The sequence below is a fragment of the Scomber japonicus genome, chromosome 2 (assembly GCF_027409825.1).
Source record: "Scomber japonicus isolate fScoJap1 chromosome 2, fScoJap1.pri, whole genome shotgun sequence".
Taxonomy (NCBI): domain Eukaryota; kingdom Metazoa; phylum Chordata; class Actinopteri; order Scombriformes; family Scombridae; genus Scomber; species Scomber japonicus.
Genome location: NC_070579.1, coordinates 7556360 through 7578884, shown reverse-complemented (window position 1 = coordinate 7578884; position 22525 = coordinate 7556360). Strand labels below are relative to the sequence as shown.

The 22525-nt window shown below is 38.4% G+C and overlaps 1 protein-coding gene across 1 annotated transcript; it reads right to left on the bottom strand.

The window, feature by feature from the left end:
* Positions 1-6367: 6367 nt before the first annotated feature.
* On the bottom strand, positions 6368-21447 carry LOC128364980 (B-cell receptor CD22-like). The gene is made up of 9 exons (XM_053325601.1): positions 21348-21447; positions 20424-20693; positions 10062-10322; positions 9509-9778; positions 9029-9289; positions 7003-7084; positions 6868-6928; positions 6578-6741; positions 6368-6431 (listed from the first exon to the last, which is right to left on the bottom strand). The coding sequence occupies exons 1-9, from the start codon at positions 21445-21447 to the stop codon at positions 6368-6370; spliced, it is 1533 nt and encodes a 510-aa protein (XP_053181576.1).
* Positions 21448-22525: the final 1078 nt, after the last annotated feature.

Here is a 22525-nt window from a genome sequence, read left to right as displayed (position 1 = left end):
CTGGTGTGTGACCTGAATCTTTAATAGCTTTTCTAATACTTAATGCTGGTTCAACTAAATCACATGAAACACATTGTCTCTTTTATTTGTTTTATCTATCAATGTGTGGTAAATGTGTTAGGTCAGTTTCAGTGTAGGTGAACAGAATGTAGTTTATGAATAAAAATCATGTTTCAGTTACTCTGAATAATTTACAGACATATATGTTAATAATTTCCATTGGCTCTACTTTCTACTCAACATTTATGTGCTGTAAAAACTATCCACAACATCTGTGGATTTTACAAGTAACAGAGACACTGTTTTCCTGTGGGACACAGAGATCAATAGTTTTTTCAAATGTAAGCTTGAAATAATTTAAGTAGAATAAACAATATTCCATTCACTTTCATTGTATTGAAATAACAGCACACAAGGTTCAAAATCAGGGCATATGAAACTGTAACTATTGTATTATTACAAAAAGTGAAAGTCAGAAAATATGTTTTTTGTATTTTGAGTAAAAAGACTTTTTAATGTAAGGTCTTATTTTACATTAATTTTGCAATCAGCACAGACAGTTGTAAGATATCAGAATGCAACATGTAAAGTTTTAATGGGGCTGTGGTTTGGTTCTGATCCACTTTTATTTCTGAATTAAATGTACATACAATATATAGTACAATAGGTTAAAGGTTATGTTAGTGGGAGACTGTGATTTATACTCACACACTGAAGGAGCAGGATGACGCTCAAATCCTTGTACAGCACAGGAAGAGCTGTCTGCAGGTTGAAAGTAATCTCCATAAGTAGAAGATGTTTTATCCTGAATTTTGTGTCCATTCTTGTACCAGATGAAGGAAGAATGATCAGGTAGACGACAGCTGCTGTGACACTTCAGCTTTGCCCAGGAAGGATAGAGAGCTGTTCTGCCGCTCACCAGCACTTGTAGATTTGGCTCTGTGAGGAAAAAAAGAGACACATCAATTGTACATGAAAAAAACAAAGCGAGACAGTTCAAATGACAATTCATATGAGTGAACAACTAAACTGGTGGATCATTTAACAGAATAAATTTGTACACAAAATGATGAAAATCATATTGGCCATCTTCTAATCCGCTTGTTTAAATGTACTGTGTCAGTGTTTGTGTTCATCAGTACCTGTGACAGTCAGAGTTGTTCCAGGTGAACCAGCATATTTCCCTCCTAGTTGGTTTGTTGTGAACATGAACTTGTACTCAGCTGAGTCTCTCTCTCTCAGGTCTGTGATTCTCAGAGTGCAGTCGTTCTTATCACAGTGATACTGCACACGACCTGCGTACTCTGAGTCTGTTCTCAGATCCACAGGTTCATAATTACTCAGTTTAGTAAACCAGAATCTTTCATCAACAGCAGTATCACGGTTATTTATTCTGGATGGGTAACTGTAGGTGCAGTTTATGTCCACTGTTGATCCTTTTAAGGCACAGATGTAAGTAGAAGTGTAAGTCACTCCCCAGTCATTCTGACCCTGTACCACTGTAACACAGAGCACATCAGAAACCACAATCAGATTTATAACAAGTTAAGAATCAGTGAATAAGACAAAGTGGATCATGGCACCAATATGATCTTCAGTTGTTGTCATTTAAAGCTCCTCATTATGCATCAATCTAACTAGAACTGAACTAGAATAAAGTATTTTATCTGTTGATTATTATATTTTATCATTTGTTACTGCTGAGTGTTTCAGCTTTAGTCCATTCATTCTGCAAGCTTTTACTTTACAAACATAAAATGAGTAAAAATTTCACTTTTGGACGGTTAAAGCAGCAGATCAGTAATGCATCAGTGTTGTTTTCACCTTATTAACACTGAGACCTTTTCTGTGTCATTGTTTTTGCTCATGTTAATTTAATTTGTCCACACTTTATAACTGTTGTATGGCTTTCATTATGTTATTTCTGTATTATGCCTCCATGCACAGGCATAGAAATGTCCAAAGATATTTTTAATATACAAACAAACTGGTTAGATGCTGTTTACAGTGAATCTCTGCACTGAGACAGGACATCAGACAGTCTAAACGTGCAGTGAAGAAACAAGAATATATTGAAGCTGTGAACATTAAAGTTGTTTTACTGAACAGGATGAGAAGAAGAAACTGAATCATCAGAGAGTCAGTGCTTGTCTTGTTTAGCTTCCTCTTTGTAAGTTCTTTGCTCAAGTTGCTGCTCAATTAAGTGTGAAAACCACAAAGAAATGTAGAGCATGACGTATTGGAAACTTCTGAGAGCCACTAAAATAAAATAGGTGTCAACAAGTTTTCACAGAAAGAGGAAACTGTCATAGGTGTAACAGCTGAAACAGTCCAGCTCATCAGTACAGAGTGCAGAAATTAACAAACAGATTAAAAACATCAGGACAAGATGAAATTATCTGTGCATTGGTGTACCATCGTATAACTATGAATATATTCATATGCATGAAAAAAATATATGATTCTTACAATCTATGGAGGGAGGGAGGACAAACCATATCAGTCAGGCCCCACCCCCACCACTCAGGACGCAGACACATCTAAAAATCTTATAATATTATTATTACAGGGTTAATCAGTGAATACTAATATTATTTTTACCATTTCTAAAAGTTATTCATCATACTGCATCAAACATACATCAAACCTAAATGTCCTACAATGTGAATGTAGATATACAGTACCTGACACAGAGAGAAGGAAGACAACAAATCCACTCGCTGCTGCTGTTAAACTCATAGCTGCTCCTCTCATCTCTCTGTGAGGCTTCAGAGACATTAAAATACATCAAATAATGTAAACAACATGTAATAGTCATATCAGTAAACTGTTCTACTCACAGCAGAGAAGGACGTTGTCTGTTAAGGTGCTCGACCGCTGTGGTCTGTGAGCAGAAGTCAGATATCAGGCTTAACTTAAATGAGTACATTTCCTTCCTCTTTCTTATTATTATGAATATGCATGAGTGACAGTATAGGCGCATGTGACACCCAAGTGTTCCTGTTTTCTAAGACTTAATATAATCTATGGGAGAATTCAGAAACAGTTGAGTGTTTGGGCTTTAAGCAAGTTATAGAGAGAAGAGAAATAATGAAACTTTTTTTCATCTAAAGAAAACACATGTTTGATGCATCTCTTCACACTTCTGGTACATGTTGAGACTCTGAATACACCACCATGAGTTCAAAGAGATGTAGTGCATCAGTATGGGAAGTAAGAAGTTACATACTGAGCACAGTGTTCATTGCAAGTATTAAGAAATAAAAAAAATAAAGTACATCAGAAAAGTGATAGAGATCCATGTGTAAATCAGATTACACAATGTTTTACAACTACTGTCTGTAACACAGAGCACATCAGAAATCAGTTCTTCTGCTGTGTACCTGCTTTTGAAATAAACACCCAGATCTCACAATTTAGGAAGAAAGTGGACAGACAGCGGAGGGAGACCTCAGTGATGAAGCCTGAATCTGCAACACTGAAGCTTCACCACTAGAGGGCAGTGAAACATCAGAGATACTGAATCACAACCCTGAGACAACATTTTCTTATCAATCTCTAATTGTTTACACACACACACACACACACACACACACACACACACACACACACACACACACACACACACACACACACACACACACACACACACACACACACACACACACACACACACACACACACAGATTTATTTCAGGACTTTTCACTTTTTATGATTGAATTAAGTCATTAAGAATTAAAAGATAGAGGTATATGTACAATAGGAGATCTATACAAAAATGGACAATTCATGTCTTATGGTGAATTAATTAATCATTTTAAACTTGAAGGGAAACAACATTTTTGGAAATATTTACAAATCAGGGATTGTGTAAAACCTAAAATTAGTAACTCCTTAGAGAATCCTATTATGGACTATATGAATATGCCACTTGAACGCTGTACAGCTTCACAATTTTATAAATTAACAAATTTGTCAGTAAGTGAGGAGTGCACTAATGTGAAATTATTATGGCAGAGGGACCTGGAACCAAATATTGCTCAGGAGAAATGGCTGGAAATGTTAGCAGGCTCTGGGAAATATGTAAAAGAGGCGCGAGGAAAGTTCACACAATACAAGATTATACACAGATATTACCATACCCCTGTGAGATTGCATAGAATGAAACTATTGAATGACAACAAGTGTTGGAAATGTAAAACAGGACTGGGAACTTTTTTGCACTGTATATGGGAGTGTACATTAGTGGCTCCATTCTGGGTAGAGGTTGTGGACTTCCTAAGTGAATGGTGTGGTTCAGCAGTCCCCCTGACTCCTGTCATGTGTCTTTTAGGGGACAGGTCTCAGTTACCAAATATACCTAAAGGAACATTTTCTGTTATCATGGTGGGCCTGATTACAGCTTCCAGAGTGATTCTAAGACATTGGAAAACGGCTGTGTCTCCAAATATGAGGGAGTGGTTGGGTGCAATGGTGGAGACAGCATCCTATGAAGCTATGCTCAGTCGATTGAAAGGCAAAGAGGAAGACGGGATGAGCTCTTGGGAACTCTTTTGGAGCTACACAAAGCAGACCAGAGACTAAACACCTTATATCATCTATCTGGAGTACTCCGTTTCCTTCGATGTGGATTTCCTATGGGCCATGTTTGTCTGGATTTGATAATATTTCCTTTCTGTATGTGAAAAGATGTCAACACCAAAACGCACAAAAGAAAACATGTGTATCTTGAACCTGTACCTATTTGTGTATTCCTTAAAAGTTCAATAAAAATTTGAATGACAAAGAATTAAAAGATAAGCACTTAATTTATCCCTTTGAGGAGAAATTGGATGTCACCTTATCACAAAGACAGCCAACATACAGCAAGGAAACATACAGACTCAGGCAGTACAAGATAAATGCAAGGCACCACATCAACATCAATCAAACAATCCACAACATTCAGCAGTCAAGAACAATGTTCATTAAAAAATCTCACTTCACCAGGTATAAAGGCCTTCTAAATCGTTCTGAAGAGCACCTTTGTGTCACTAGTCTGGCACTAAAGGAGCTCTTCAGTTCACTAAAAACACCAAACAATGGGTGATCCTTATACTGCAGGGGGTGCTCCAGAGTTTCCTGCCTACTCTCTTCTGCATGACCACCTCTAAAGAGTCAGGAGGAAACCAATGATGGATCCTGCCTTTTTTATTAGCTTGTTGATCCTATTTCCGTCCTCTGACTTCGACCCCCACCCGCAACAGACAACAGCATAAAAATGCACAATAGCTAAAATGCTTTGGCAAAACACATGCAAGAGTGACCTGCTGACATCAAACGGCCCTAGCACCCTGAGGGAAAACAGTCTGAACTGGACCTTTGTAAAAATATCTCTTTCCAATCCAGTCGTTATCCACAAGGACACCAAGGTACCTGTAGAAGGGGATCACCTCAATAGCCACATTTTCGATGAGAACAGGAGTCAAAAGTTGCAGTCCAAATTATATTAAACAATTACAATGCGGGAAAGTGGGAATTAAATCAGCACAAAAGAAACAGATTCAAAGATAGGGTTTACATTTTATTTGCCTTCATAGCTGGTAAATACATTCAGATCCTTGAAAATACACATAAAAACTGTATTTAAAGCAGAAACTTTCTGCCCGCTGCTGCCCTCTGCAGCAGTGAGAAATAAATTAGCACAAAAGAACAGATATGAAACAATATTAACTAAAACCAAAATTAGCAAATCAATTAATTAACAGAGAAAATATAAAACACTTAATTTGTTATACCAAAATACTTCAAAAAATAAAACAGCACAAAACTTAACTAACTCAGATTAATTCATCAATATCAATTCTCTCTCACCCATTTCCACTATAACTACTGTAACTTGAGTAGACAGGTTTTCTGGTCCAATCCCGATTTCCATTCGTTTCCTAATTTACAGTCATTTAACACAGGTGACACTGATTAACATCAAGTGGGTAGTTCCAGGTCAAAAACCCCTGCAATCTCTGCAATGGCCAGCAGAGGGCAACTCCCCATGCTCCAAAAAAGCATTGACAATGAGTTTATGGTCTCAATTGCTCCCTTCAAGTCTTCTTCAATACAGCGTGATGTTCATTTGGTAAATTATGGTCTCATTAAATATAATTTTGACACTAAAGCCATTTGTCAGCTTGGGCTGAAAGATATTTATAAACTCACAGGGATTACTTCTATATATGTTTGACTCATTATTTGACATGTCAGACATTTTTAACATGAATATTAAAGCAGTAAATTACAAAATGTATTGGAGCTTTTCTTTTTTCCTAACTTCAGATTGCTGAGGTAATAAAAAATAAAAAACAAAAAAAGGCGAGATTGCTGATATGTTCATATTTTGTTGACTGTGCTGTACAGTGCAGCTGGATCTTCCCCAGTTTGCTGACCTCTGGTTCTGAGAGGGGAAATTAAAACAATAAATCAGGTCAATCTGAAGATATTACATTAAATTATATATTCATAATAATAAAGATGTAACAGGCAGATGTAACAACTGAAAAAGACTCTTGCTACTGTGTTCTTGTGTGAAGAGCTGCTCACCTCGGAGCATTACCAGCTCTGTTAAAGTTAACAGCAGCGTACTCTGGAACCTCTTGTTCCTCCATGTGTCTGTGGAGCTGATCTGATCTGATGTCGGAGTAGAGAGGATCTGCCTGGTTGTTGGAGAAGTCCACGCTGTCATACAGAGGGTTATCTTGCACCTCCTGCAGTGGATTATTGAGAAACAACATGAAGAGCTTCACAGTCAGATGAGTTTTCTAGTGTCACTTTAAGATAGTGAGTGTAGAAGTGTGAAACCAGGATAGAATAGTATAACTCCCCCTCCTCACCCTCTCTCTGTCGTCTGGTCTCTCCTCAGCCTCAGACGATTGATTGGAGACTCTCTTTTTCCTGGTGAGGAGAATTAATTAAAAACACAAATGACTGAATTTTGAACAATGATGCAGTGAAACAGAACTGCTTACCTCATCCATAGGAAGACAGAGAGGATTATGATAAGCAGGAGAACAGCAGCTGTTACTCCAGCAGTGATTGGTTTTCCTGTTCCTGGGGAATTGAGAGCTATAAGAAAACACTGACAGTTAATCTGGGTGTTATAGCATGTTTGTGTCCAGTATTTCAGTCAATATATGTATATTCAGTTGTATTAATTTTTAACTCTAACAGCTCTTTTCAGTTTAGAATATATTTTAAACAGTTTTATTGTAACTTTATATTTTATATTATTTATCATTATGTTACATGTGGTTCTTGTATTTTCTCTTAATTTGCATATTTTGATTGTTACACACTACAACACCAAGGCAAATAAGTTTTATGTGCAAATAAATTTGGAAATAATAATGATAATGATTAACAGAAAACACATCCTGGCCTGCATGACCTTTTTGTTTTTTTACAGCTCAACACAGCTGGATTATCTAGCAGCCTGTCGGCCTGCAGTATGTTTAATAGTTCAGCTGAAACTCTTTAGACTGACACTGACGTCATTCTGATGTATCAGCATGGATATATTTGCAATGAGCTATTATAAACCTCAAACTTGCAGATTTATCCATCTAGCTTGACTGTGATGCCTGAGATAAATTAGGGCATTAACTAGAATAAGTGTAAACATCTGGATTACGAATTCTGCAAGTAAAAATAAAAACACAGTGTAAGCAGCTACAGTGAGCAAACTCTCCTCTCTTCCTGCAGCTTCCTCACTCAGCACAGCTGGTGGTGTGAGATGAGTGAGTGATGGACCAACATGTCAATTGTCCCAGTAGAGGGTGCTGTTGTGAAATATGTTAAATTCCTGACATCATTCTTACAAGTTCCTGCATTTGAGACAAGAATTATAGCTCCCTAAAAGAGACAAATTACATTGAAATTCAGTAGAAACTCCAACTTCTCCAACACCAGCTGGAGATTTAACTCCTCCAGTGTGTCCACAGTCTGTCCCAAAACCTTTTCTTGGTCTGTTGTGTCTGAATACTCGTTGTCACATCTCAACTTCCTCCACTAAATGAAAAAAGGCAGCAGTTCAATATTTAGACCCTTGATCTAACTTTGACTCACCTTGGCTGCCTATATTCATGAGCACAACTCTCTCTCTTCTTGTTAAATATAAAACGTCTGCATCATTTCAGCCTAATCAGAGGTCACATAATCCTTTGAAAATAGGGCTGTCAAACGATTAATTTTTTAATCGCGATTAATCGCTGAATTTCCATAGTTAATCGTGATTAATCGCGTTTTGAATTGCATGTTTAAAATCCTGTTATTTTACATTTCAAGGCAGTTTTAAGCCCATAATGGAAAGCATTTCTTACCAGTGTGTCTTAACTGGGAATCAATCACGGCTCTGCTGCGACTCCCACACTCCAAAATGGTCCTTTGGTGGAGCTGAGGCTCGCTTGGCTGCACCTGGGTGTTTAGCGTAGAGGTGCTAACTCAAACTCGACGTACTCCTGTGGTAGTTAAACTCCGTTTGACACAGGTTGCATTTTACTTTTGACTTGTCAACTGAACTGTCTGGAAGTGTTTTAAAGTTAAACAAGCCGTTCAAAAGTCCAGTAGCTCTCTTACTTTCCATCAGCGCGGTAGGTTTACTGCAGGAGGCCACTTCAAAGCATAGCATACAGCTAGAGGAGCCGTCTACGGGTGAGTAGGAGGGACAAAAAGGCTTGCAAAATTAAAATGCGATTTTTTTAAAATAACGCGTTATGGATTGCATTAATTTAATCGCGATTGACGCGTTAACGCTGACAGCCCTATTTGAAATGTAACTTGTGAATAAGAAACACATTGCCAAGTAAATTCTGAGTTTTCTCTTGCAGTAAATCATACAAACCTGTTTTACTGTCTCTTATGAATGTGATCCTTAAGTCTGAAGTAATCGACTTGGGGCTGTAGACACTGGAGTTTTACCAGAAAGATTTCGTACAGATAGGGGTTAATCAAATACCACCTGCATGACATCACATGGTACTGAATGGAAAAACTTACCTTTCACAACAGTCAGATGTAAGGTGGAGTTATGACATCCTCTTCTGTTCTGGGCTTCACAGGAATAATTCCCACTGTGTTCAGGTCTGACATCAGTGATGGTGAAGATCTGTCCTGATGCTTTTGGTGAGTCTTCATTCTCCTTGTACCAGGTGTAATTAGCTGCTGGGTTAGCATCACTGCTACAGTTCAGAGTCACTGAACTGCCCTCAATGATTTCACCAGAGGGACTCACTGACACAGAGGGAAGCTTTGGAGCATCTGGAAGAGACACATCAATATGAATTAACAATAAAATGAGGAAGGGTTGCATAAGTTCAACATGTTGTATTGCAGCTGCTCAGTGAACAACAGCAGCAGACTGAATATAAAACAGGCAGAGCTGAAGAAAGCAAACATGATCAGACAAATCATGTTTTTTAAAAAGGTTGCCATGTCCAAGAGCTATATGTTGTTTTTTTAATTAACTGTTTCACTCACATGTCACATCAATAAAGATGTATTCAGATGTCCTCTTCTCCAGCTGGTTCTCAGCTGTACAGTAATACTCTCCAGAGTCAGAGGACTGGATGGAGCTGAAGACAAGCTGTGGTTCTTTACTGAGAGGTTGAAGGTCTGGATTTACATTCTCCTTGTACCAGGTGTATTTAGCTGCTGGGTTAGCATCACTGCTACAGGTCAGAGTCACTGAACTGCCCTCAATGATTTCACTAGAGGGACTCACTGACACAGAGGGAAGCTTTGGAGCATCTGGTGTGGAAAAAAACAGTCATTATGATAGATGGATACAATGATGTATTATACGTTGAGTCAATTAACTTGTTTTTAGCATTGCTTTGTATTGTCTGTGTAATATACTAAAACAGGAGGGTCAAACTCATTTTCAGTCAAGGGCCACATACAGCCCAATTTGGTCTCATGTGGACCGGACCATTAAAAAGATGGAAGGAAAGAAAAAGTAAGGACGGATAAAAGGATGGGGTTACAGGTACTGTGTTGACTTAAAGTTTTGGATTTAAACTTTATTACTTACACAGGACATCTATGAAGAGAGACGATGAGTTGATCCAACCATGCTGATTCTCAGACTTGCAGTAGTACATCCCTCTGTCCTCAGAGCTGATGGAAGTGAATTTATAATTTCCTTCTTGTGCAGGAAACAGTGGTTGGTTCTTCTTGTACCAGGTGTATTTAGCTGCTGGGTTAGCATCACTGCTACAGTTCAGGGTCACTGAACTGCCCTCAATGATTTCACCAGAGGGACTCACTGACACAGAGGGAAGCTTTGGAGCATCTGGAGGAGATACATCAATAGGAATTAACGTTAAAATGAGGAAGAGATGTATTAGTTCAGCATGTTTTATTGATGTTGATTAGATAACTACAGCAGCACACTGTATATAAAGCAGGCAGAACTGAAGAAAGCAAACATGATCAGACAAATCTTTTGAATATTTTTTAACAAGGTTGAGGAGATTAACAGGTGTATGTTGATTTTTTAATGAATGGTTTCACTCACATTTGACATTTATAAAGATGCATTCAGATGTCCTCTTCCCCAGCTGGTTCTCAGCTGTACAGAAATACTCTCCAGAGTCAGAGGACTGGATGGAGCTGAAGACAAGCTGTGGTTCTTCACTGAGAGGTTGAAGGTCTGGATTTACATTCTTCTTGTACCAGGTGTAATTAGCTGCTGGGTTAGCATCACTGTTACAGTTCAGAGTCACTGAACTGCCCTCAATGATTTCACCAGAGGGACTCGCTGATGTAGAGGGAAGCTTTGGAGCATCTGGAGGAGAAAACATAGTTGGTCAACAGTGGAATAACTGAGACAATCTAAGAAGCAAATGTTTGACACAAAATGAGGAGTGAAAGTTGATTAATTTGTTGATGCTCATATTAAATTGAACCGTCTGTCACTTTTGACTTTTGACATTGTGTTAGTGACATAGTTAGGTAAACTCACACACTGAAGGAGAGCGGTAATCCTCATGTCCTTTCAAAGCACAGGAGATATTGTCACTAGGATTAAACTGCCCTGAATAAATAGAAGTTTCCTCCTTCATCATTTTCTGTCCGTTCTTGAACCAGGCGTAAGAAATACGACCTGCTGGACTGCAGCTGCTGAGACATTTCAGCTCTGCCTCCATATGAGACTGATGGACTGTTATTGTGGTCACCTGCACCTGGAGAGCTGCATATGTGAGGAAAGACCCAAAATATTATTTGTTAACAGTAAAATACACAAACATACAGCAGAGTGCAGAGTGCAATCATTTGGGATCATCCAATCAAAAATGTAAATGGGAGAAAGTACTCAGTATAATGAAATTAATTTTATGAACAATAATAGTTTGTGTTCATCAGTACCTGAGACAGTCAGAGTTGTTCCAGGTAAACTACTCCTCCATTCAAAGCTTTGTGTTTTGAATGTGAAGTGATACTGGGCTGAATCGCTCTCTCTCAGGTCAGAGATTCTCAGAGTGGAGCGTCCTCTCTCTGTTTTAAGGACCTGAACACGACCTGCATACTGGGAGTCTTTACTAAGGTCCTCAGGCTGTGAGGGATTCTGCCACTGATGACTACGATCAGGACTGAACCAGAATGATGATGTGATAGATTCAGAACTGCTGTATGTGCAGGAAATGTCCACTGATGAGCCTCTGGAGGCACAGATGCTTCTGTCAGTGTAAATCACTCTGTTGCAGGATTGACCATGGACACCTGAAAGATAAAATTAATTTAAAACAAGACAGTTAAGATAATATAATAATAGTAATAATAATATTTTATTTACAAATAATCCTTTTCAGAATACATTGATTGTGAACAGAAGTTAAAGGATCTTAAGAAACAACACATTAAAAGCACAAGTTAACACATGACATTCATTTCACATTAAAAGCAGGTCTGAAAAGGTGAGTTTTGATCAGTGATTTGAACAGACAGGTTAGTGCAGTCAGAGTTCAGAGGGAGGGGGCAGCTATGAAAAAGGCTCTGTTACCACAGGTCTGGTGCGTGACCTGAATCTTTAATAGCTTTTCTAATACTTAATGCTGGTTCACCTAAATCACAAAAAACACATTGTCTCTCTTATTTGTTTTATCTATCAATGTGTGGTTAATTCTTTAGGTCAATTTCAGTGTAGGTGAGGAGAATGTAGTTTATCAATAAAAATCATGTTTGTCTGAATAATTTACAGACATATCTGTTAATAATTTCCATTGGATCAACTTTCTACTCAACATTTATTCAGTGTAAAAACTATTCACAACATCTGTGGATTAAACAAGTAACAGAGACACTGTTTTCCTGTAGGACACAGAGATCAATAGTTTTTTCAAATGTAAGCTTGAAATAATTTAAGTAGAATAAACAATATTCCATTCACGTTCATTGTATTGAAATAGCAGCACACAAGGTTCAAAATCAGGGCTTATGAAACTGTAACTATTGTATTATTAACAAAAGAGAAAGTCACAAAATGTTTTTTGTATTTTGAGTAAACAGACTTTTTAAATGTACATACAATATATAGTACAATAGGTTAAAGGTTATGTTAGTGGGAGACTGTGATTTATACTCACACACTGAAGGAGCAGGATGATGCTCAAATCCTTGTACAGCACAGGAAGAGCTGTCTGCAGGTTGAAAGTAATCTCCATAAGTAGAAGATGTTTTACCCTGGATTTTCTGTCCATTCTTGTACCAGATGAAGGAAGAACGATCAGGACTACAGCTGCTGTGACACTTCAGCTCTGCCCAGGAAGGATATAAAAATGATCCGCCGCTCACCTGCACTTGTAGATTTGGCTCTGTGAGGAAAAAAAGAGATCCGTCATTTGTACATCACAAATAATGAAAACAAAGCGAGACAGTTCAAATGACAATTCATATGAGTGAACAACTAAACTGGTGGATCATTTAACAGAATAAATTAGTACACAAAATGATGAAAATCATTAATTTGCCATAATTTCTAATCAACTTGTTTAAATGCACTGTGTCAGTGTTTGTGTTCATCAGTACCTGTGACAGTCAGAGTTGTTCCAGGTAAACTACTCCCCCATTCAAAGCTTCTTGTTTTGAATGTGAAGTGATACTGGGCTGAATCGCTCTCTCTCAGGTCAGAGATTCTCAGAGTGGAGCGTCCTCTCTCTGTTTCAAGGAGCTGAACACGACCTGCATACTGGGAGTCTTTACTAAGGTCCTCAGGCTGTGAGGGATTCTGCCACTGATGACTACGATCAGGACTGAACCAGAATGATGATGTGATAGATTCAGAACTGCTGTATGTGCAGGAAATGTCCACTGATGAGCCTCGAGAGGCACAGATGCTTCTGTCAGTGTAAATCACTCTGTTGCAGGATTGACCATGGACACCTGAAAGATAAAATTTATTTAAAGTTAAGTTTTAATTACTTTACTGTGTGTGAGTGTGTGCGTGTGTGAGTGTGTGTGTTTCACATGAGTTTCTCTAATAGTCAGGATAAAATATTACTAAACTTTTAAAACTACATATTTCTCTGCAGTAACACAGAGCAGGTTGTATTGTATTGATACTGACAACAGTAGAGCTCAATGAGAAAAACATGGAGCCAATAACAAGTGAGCAGTGGGGTCACTCATACTAGAAATACATGAAGTCATTGTACAGTACTTTAGATAAAAGGCTTCACAAGATGCTGTTATGTTAGTGGAAGACTGTGAAGAAAACTCACAAACTGAAGGAGAGGGGAAATCCTCATATCCTGTAACAGCACAGGAATAGCTGTCTGCATGATTGAAGTTGGTTGAATGAGTAGAAAATGTTTCTCCACTAATTTTCTGTCCATTCTTGTACCAGATGGAGGAAGAACGATCAGGTAGACGACAGCTGCTGTGACACTTCAGCTCAGCTGAGGAAGAATTGATTGTTGATGGGATCACCTTCACCTGGAGATCTGGATAGGTGAAGAAAGAACAGACGATTCATATTCATACACATAGAAACATTCACAGTGACATTTCAAATATAGTAACCATTTGAAACAAAAATGTTACCTGTGACAGTCAAAGCGACTCCAGGTGAAGCAGTATATTTCCCTCCTGGTTGGTTTGTTGTGAACCTGAACTTGTACTCAGCTGAGTCGCTCTCTCTCAGGTCTGTGATTCTCAGAGTGCAGTTCTTCTTATCACAGTGATACTGCACACGACCTGCGTACTCTGAGTCTGTTTTCAGATCCACAGGTTCTTTATTACTCCCTTTGGTAAACCACAGTGTTTCATAAACTATTACTCTGGATGGGTATCTGTACGTGCAGTTTATGACCACTGTTGATCCTTTTAAGGCACAAATGTGAGTAGAAGTGTAAGTCACTCCCCAGTCATCCTGACCCTGTACCACTGTAACACAGAGCACATCAGAAACCACAATCAGATTTATAACAAGTTCAGAATCAGTGAATAAGACAAAGTGGATTATGGCACCAATATGATTTTATCTGCAGTTGTTGTCATTCACAGCCCCTCATTGTGGATCAATCTAACTATAACTGAACTGGAATACAGTATTTTATCAGTTGATTATACTTTACAAACATAAAATGAGTAAAACTTTAACTTTTTGGGTGTTGTTGTATTTTTTTTTTAGTATATTTTTTGGGGGGGGGGGGGGTTGCCTTTAATGTACAGGTTAGTAGAGAGAGACAGGAAACTGGAGGCAGAGATTTTCCCCCATGTTAATTTACTTTTCACAGACGTTATAACTATTGTATGAATTTCATGATGTTTTTTCTGAATTATGCCTCCATGAAGACAGGCATAGAACAGCCAATGATATTTTACATACTTTGTATTAACAGTACAAAAAACTGTTTTTGATGTTTACAGTGAATCTATCTGCACTGAGACAGACTGAAGGTGCAGTGACGGAACAAGAATGTATTGAAGCTGTGAACATAAATGTTGTTTTACTGAACAGGATGAGAAGAAGACACTGAATCATTAGAGTCTGTGCTTATCTTGTTTAGTTTCCTCTCTGTAACTTCTTTGGTCAAGTTGCTGCTCAGCTAAGTGTGAAAACCACAAAGAAATGCAGAGCATGACGTATTGGAAACTACTGAGAGCCGCTAAAATAATATAGGTGTCAAGAAGTTTTCACAGAAAGAGGAAACTGTTGTGGTTGTAGCAGCTAAAACAGTTGTACAGCTCTACAGTGCAGAGTGCAGAAATTAACAAAATAGATTTTAAATATGCTGATGAGATGAAATTCTCAGTGCATTGCTGTACCATCATAGAACTATGAATATATTCATATGCATAAATAACAATATATGATTCTTACAATCTATGGAGGGAGGGAGGACAAACCATATCAGCCAGGCCCCACCCCCACCACTCATGACGCAGACACATCTAAACATCTTATAATATTATTATTACAGGGTTAATCAGTGAATACTGATATTATTTTTTACTATTTTTAAAAGTTATTCATCATACTGCATCAAACATACATCAAACCTAAATGTCCTACAATGTGAATGTAGATATACAGTACCTGACACAGAGAGAAGGAAGACAACAAATCCACTCGCTGCTGCTGTTAAACTCATAGCTGCTCCTCTCATCTCTCTGTGAGGCTTCAGAGACAATAAAATACATCAAATAATGTAAACAACATGTAATAGTCATATCAGTAAACTGTTCTACTTACAGCAGAGAAGGACGTTGTCTGTTAAGGTGCTCGACCGCTGTGGTCTGTGAGCAGAAGTCAGATATCAGGCTTAACTTAAATGAGTACATTTCCTTCCTCTTTCTTATTATTATGAATATGCATGAGTGACAGTATAGGCGCATGTGACACCCAAGTGTTCCTGTTTTCTAAGACTTAATATAATCTATGGGAGAATTCAGAAACAGTTGAGTGTTTGGGCTTTAAGCAAGTTATAGAGAGAAGAGAAATAATGAGACTTTTTTTCCATCTAAAGAAAACACGTTTGATGCATCTCTTCACACTTCTAGTGCATGCTGAGACACTGAATACACCACCATGAGTTCAAAGAGATGTAGTGCATCAGTATGGGAAGTAAGAAGTTACATACTGAGCACAGTGTTTATTGTATGTATTAAGAAATAAAAAAATAAAGTAGCCTACATCAGAAAAGTAATAGAGATCTATGTGTAAATCAGATTACACAATGTTTTACAACTACTGTCTGTAACACAGAGCACATCAAAAATCAGTTCTTCTGCTGTGTACCTGCTTTTGAAATAAACACCCAGATCTCACAATTTAGGAAGAAAGTGGACAGACAGCGGAGGGAGACCTCAGTGATGAAGCCTGAATCTGCAACACTGAAGCTTCACCACTAGAGGGCAGTGAAACATCAGAGATACTGAATCACAACTCTGAGACAATATTTTCTTATCAATCTCTAATTGTTTATACACACACACAATTTCAGGACTTTTCACTTTTTATGATTGAATTAATTCATTAAGAATTAAAAGATAAGCACTTAATTTATCCCTTAGAGGAGAAATTGAATGTCACCTTATCACAAAGACAGCCAACATACAGCAAGGACACATACAGACTCAGGCAGTACAAGATAAATGCAAGGCACCACATCAACATCAATCAAACAATCCACAATATTCAGCAGTCAACAACAATGTTCATTAAAAAATCTCACTTCACCAGGTATAAAGGCCTTCTAAATCGTTCTGAAGAGCACCTTTGCGTCACTAGTCTGGCACTAAAGGAGCTCTTCAGTGGGTGATCCTTATAATTCAGGGGGTGCTCCAGAGTTTCCTGCCTATTCTCTTCTCCATGATCACCTCTAAAGAGTCAGGAGGAAACCAATGATGGATCCTGCCTTTTTTATTAGCTTGTTGATCCTATTTCCGTCCACTGACTTCGACCCCCACCCGCAACAGACAACAGCATAAAAAAGCACAATAGCTAAAATACTTTGGTAAAACACATGCAAGAGTGACCTGCTGACAGCAAACGGTCGTAGCACCCTGAGGGAAAACAGTCTGAACTGGGCCTTTGTAAAAATGTCTCTTTCCAATCCAGCCATTATCCACAAGGACACCAAGGTACCTGTAGTAGGGTACCACCTCAATAGCCACATTTTTGATGAGAACAGGAGTCCAAATGCAGTCCAAATTATATTAAACAATTACAATGCGGGAAAGTGAGAATTAAATCAGCACAAAAGAAACAGATTTAAAGATAGGGTTTACATTTTATTTGCCTTCATAGCTGGTAAATACATTCAGATCCTTGAAAATACACATAAAAACTATATTTAAAGCAGAAACTTTCTGCACGCTGTCGCCCTCTGCAGCAGTGAGAAATAAATCAGCACAAAAGAACAGATATGAAACAGTATTAACTAAAACCAAAATTAGCAAATCAATTAACTACCAGAGAAAATATACAACACTTAATTTGTTATACCAAAATATTTCACAAAATAAAACAGCACAAAACTTAACTAACTCAGATTAATTCATCAATATCAATTCTTTCTCACCCATTTCCACTATAACTACTGTAACTTCAGTAGACAGGTTTTCTGGTCCAATCCCGATTTCCATTCTCTTCCTAATTTACAGTCATTTAACACAGGTGACACTGATTAACATGAAGTGGGTAGTTCCAGGTAAAAAAAACTGCAATCTCTGAAATGGCCAGCAGGGGGCGACTCCACTGGCTCCAAAAAAGCTTTGACAGTGAGATTATGGTCTCAATTGCTCCCTTACTTTTGGTAAATTATGGTCTCAGTAAATATAATTTTGACACTAAAGCCATTTGTCAGCTTGGGCTGAAAGATATTTATAAACTCACAGGGATTACTTCTATATATGTCTGACTCATTATTTGACATGTCAACCACTTTTAACATGAACATCTGACACTGTGACATTAGGTACATGACTGAGAGTAAGCAAAAGCACAATTGTTCCCTTTAAATGAATATTAAAGCAGTAAATTACAAAATGTATTGGAGCTTTTCTTGTTTCCTAACTTCAGATTGCTGAAGTAATAAAAAATAAAAAACAAACAAAGGTGAGATTGCTGATATGTTCATATTTTGTTGACTGTGCTGTACAGTGCAGCTGGATCTTCCCCAGTTTGCTGAACTCTGGTTCTGAGAGGGGAAATTAAAACAATAAATCAGGTCAATCTGAAGATATTACATTAAATTATACAGTCATAATAATAAAGACGTAACAGGCAGATGTAACAACTGAGAAAGACTGTTGCTACTGTGTTCTTATGTGAAGAGCTGCTCACCTCGGGGCATTACCAGCTCTGTTAAAGTTAACAGCAGCGTACTCGGTAACCTCTTGTTCCTCCATGTGTCTGCGGAGCTGATCTGATCTGATGTCGGAGTAGAGAGAATCTGCCTGGTTGTTGGATAAGTCCAGGCTGGTGTACAGAGTGTTATCTTGCTCCGGCTGTGGATTATTAAATAACAACATGAAGAGCTTCACAGTCAGATAAGTTTTCTAGTGTCACTTTAAGATAGCGAGTGTGGAAGTGTGAAACCAGGATAGAATAGTATAACTCTCCCTCCTCACCCTCTCTCTGTCGTCTGGTCTCTCCTCAGCCTCAGACGATTGATTGGAGGCTCTCTTTTTCCTGGTGAGGAGAATTAATTAAAAACACAAATGACTGAATTTTGAACAATGATTCAGTGAAACAGAACTGCTTACCTCATCCATAGGAAGACAGAGAGGATTATGATAAGCAGGAGAACAGCAGCTGTTATTCCAGCAGTGATTGTTATTCCTGTTCCTGGGGAATTGAGAGCTATAAGAAAACACTGATAGTTAATCATGGTGTTACAGCATGTTTAGCATGTTATATTCAGTTGTATTAATTTTTTAACTCTAACAGCTCTTTTCAGTTTAGAATATATTTTAAACAGTTTTATTGTAACTTTATATTTTATATTATTTATCATTATCACTTGTGGTTCTTGTATTTTCTCTTAACTTGCATATTTTGATTGTTACACACTACACCAAGGCAAATAAGTTGTATGTGCATATAAATTTGGAAGTAATAATAATAATGATTAACAGAAAACACATCCTGGCCTGCAGCTCATGTGTGCATACTATATGATGGAATTTTTCAAGCTCAATACAGCTGGATTATCTAGCAGCCTGTCGACCTGCAGTATGTTTAATAGTTCAGCTGAAACTCTTTAGACTGACACTGAAGTCATTCTGATGTATCATAATTGATATATTTGCAATGAGCTATTATGAACCAGAAATCAGACTTGCAGATTTATCCATCTAGCTCTGTGAAGGCTGAGAGATAAATTAGGGCATTAACTATAATAATTCTGCAAGTAAAAGTAAAAACACAGTGTAAGCAGCTACAGTGAGCTCTCCTCTCTTCCTGCAGCTTCCTCACTCAGCACAGCTGGTGTTGTGTGATGCATTGCTGAGTGACAGATAACAAATGTCAATTGTCCCAGTAGAGGGTGCTGTTGTAAAATACATTAAATTCCTGACATCATTCTTACAAGTTCATGCATTTGAGACAAGAATTATAAATCTCTAAAAGAGACAAATTACACTGAAAAACAGTCTTTCAGCAGAAACTCCAAATTCTCCACCACCAGCTAGAGATTTAACTCCCAGTGTGTCCAAAGTTTGTCCCGAAACCTTTTCTTGATCTGTTGTGTCTGAATATTCCTTGTCACATCTCAACTTCCTCCTCTAAATGAAAAAATGCAGCAGCTTAATATTTGTAGTATTAAGCTCATAGGGTGAAGCAAAGCAGTGAAGGAATCTCAACTTGGCTGCTTATATTCATGAGCACAGTTCTCTCTCCAATAGTTCTTCACCTTCTTTCTTCACCAGGACTTGAAGTCAGCTGATTTCTTCTGTCAGCAGTGAATCACACAAACACCCCCCCCCCCCCCCCCCCCCCTGCGCATCACATCACATGGTGTGTAATGAGTCTGAGTGCAGTGTGTGTGTAGCTGAATGGAAAAACTTACCTTTCACAACAGTCAGATGTAAGGTGGAGTTATGACGTCCTCTACTGTTCTGGGCTTCACAGTAATAATTCCCACTGTGTTCAGGTCTGACATCAGTGATGGTGAAGATCTGTCCTGATGCTTTTGGTGAGTCTTCAGTCTCCTTGTACCAGGTGTAATTAGCTGCTGGGTTAGCATCACTGCTACAGGTCAGAGTCACTGAACTGCCCTCCTCTATCTCAGCAGAGGGACTCACTGACACAGAGGGAAGCTTTGGAGCATCTGGAATATGAATTAACAATAAAATGAAGAAGGGCTGTATTAGTAAGGAAGCAGAAACAGTCAGACAAATCTCTCCCAGTTTTCTTTTAACAAGGCTGATAATCTGTTGAACTCACATTTCACATCAATAAAGATGTATTCAGATGTCCTCTTCCCCAGCTGGTTCTCAGCTGTACAGTAATACTCTCCAGAGTCAGAGGACTGGATGGAGCTGAAGACAAGCTGCGGTTCTTTACTGAGAGGTTGAAGGCCTGGATTTACATTCTTCTTGTACCAGGTGTAATTAGCTGCTGGGTTAGCATCACTGCTACAGGTCAGAGTCACTGAACTGCCCTCAATGATTTCACCAGAGGGACTCACTGACACTGAGGGACGCTTTGGAGCATCTGGAGGAGATGTGTTAACAGAGTTTACTCTAGGTCAATGGTGTGTTACTGCAGTTGCACATACAGTGCATAGGTTATTTAAATCATAAGCAATTAATAGCTGTGTGTAGCAACTTCAAAGGGGGTCTGGCAGACAGGTGGTGATAGTTTGAATCTGGGTGCCAAAATTCAAAATCTGGTGCTGCTCAGTGAACTACAGCTACAGACTGTGAAGCAGGTATGACCAGAAACTCTCATTGTGGTTAATACCATTTTGGACAAATTTAGTCTGTTTGTTTAATTGAATCTGTTTTACTCACATTTCACATCAATAAAGATGTATTCAGATGTCTTCTTCCCCAGCTGGTTCTCAGCTGTACAGTAATACTCTCCAGAGTCAGAGGACTGGATGGAGCTGAAGACAAGCTGTGGTTCTTTACTGAGAGGTTGAAGGTCTGGATTTACATTCTTCTTGTACCAGGTGTATTTAGCTGCTGGGTTAGCATCACTGCTACAGGTCAGAGTCACTGAACTGCCCTCATTGATTTCACCAGAGGGACTCACTGACACAGAGGGAAGCTTTAGAGCATCTGGAGGAAAAACATAGTTGGTCAACTGTCTGTTACCTTTGATACATTTTGACATTGTGTTAGTGACATACTTAGGTAAACTCACACACTGAAGGAGAGGGGTAATCCTCATGTCCTTTCAAAGCACAGGAGATGTTGTCACCAGGATTATACTGCCCTGAATAAACAGAAGTTTCCTCCTTCATCATTTTCTGTCCGTTCTTGAACCAGACGTAAGAAATATGACCTGCTGGACTGCAGCTGCTGAGACATTTCAGCTCTGCCTCCATATGAGACTGATGGACTGTTATTGTGATCACCTGCACCTGGAGAGCTGCATATGTGAGGAAAGACCCAAAATATTATTTGTTACCAGTAAAATACACAAATATACATATTTGGGACCATCCAATCAAAAATGTAAATGAGAGAAAGTACTCAATATAATCAAATTAATTTTATGTGAAAGTCTTAGAATAATAGTTTGTGTTCATCAGTACCTGTGACAGTCAGAGTTGTTCCAGGTAAACTACTCCTCCATTCAAAGCTTTGTGTTTTGAATGTGAAGTGATACTGGGCTGAATCGCTCTCTCTCAGGTCAGAGATTCTCAGAGTGGAGCGTCCTCTCTCTGTTTCAAGGAGCTGAACACGACCTGCATGCTGGGAGTCTTTACTAAGGTCCTCAGGCTGTGAGGGATTCTGCCACTGACGACTACGATCAGGACTGAACCAGAATGATGATGTGATAGATTCATAACTGTTGTATGTGCAGGAAATGTCCACTGATGAGCCTCTGGAGGCACAGATGCTTCTGTCAGTGTAAATCACTCTGTTGCAGGATTGACCATGGACACCTGAAAGATAAAATTAATTTAAATCCTTTTCAGAATACACTGATTGTGAACAGAAGTTAAAGGATCTTAAGAAACAACACATTAAAAGCACAAGTTAACACATGACATTCATTTCACATTAAAAGCAGGTCTGAAAAGTTGAATTTTGAATCAGTGATTTGAACAGACAGGTCAGTGCAGTCAGAGTCCAGAGGGAGGGGGCAGCTATGAAGAAGGCTCTGTTACCACAGGTCTGGTGCATGACCTGAATCTTTAATAGCAGACATATATGTTAATAATTTCCATTGGATCTACTTTCTACTCAACATTTATTCACTGTAAAAGCTATCCACAACATCTGTGGATTATACAAATAACAGAGACACTGTTATCCTGTGGGACACAGAGATCAATAGTTTTTTCAAATGTAAACTTGAAATGATTTAAGTAG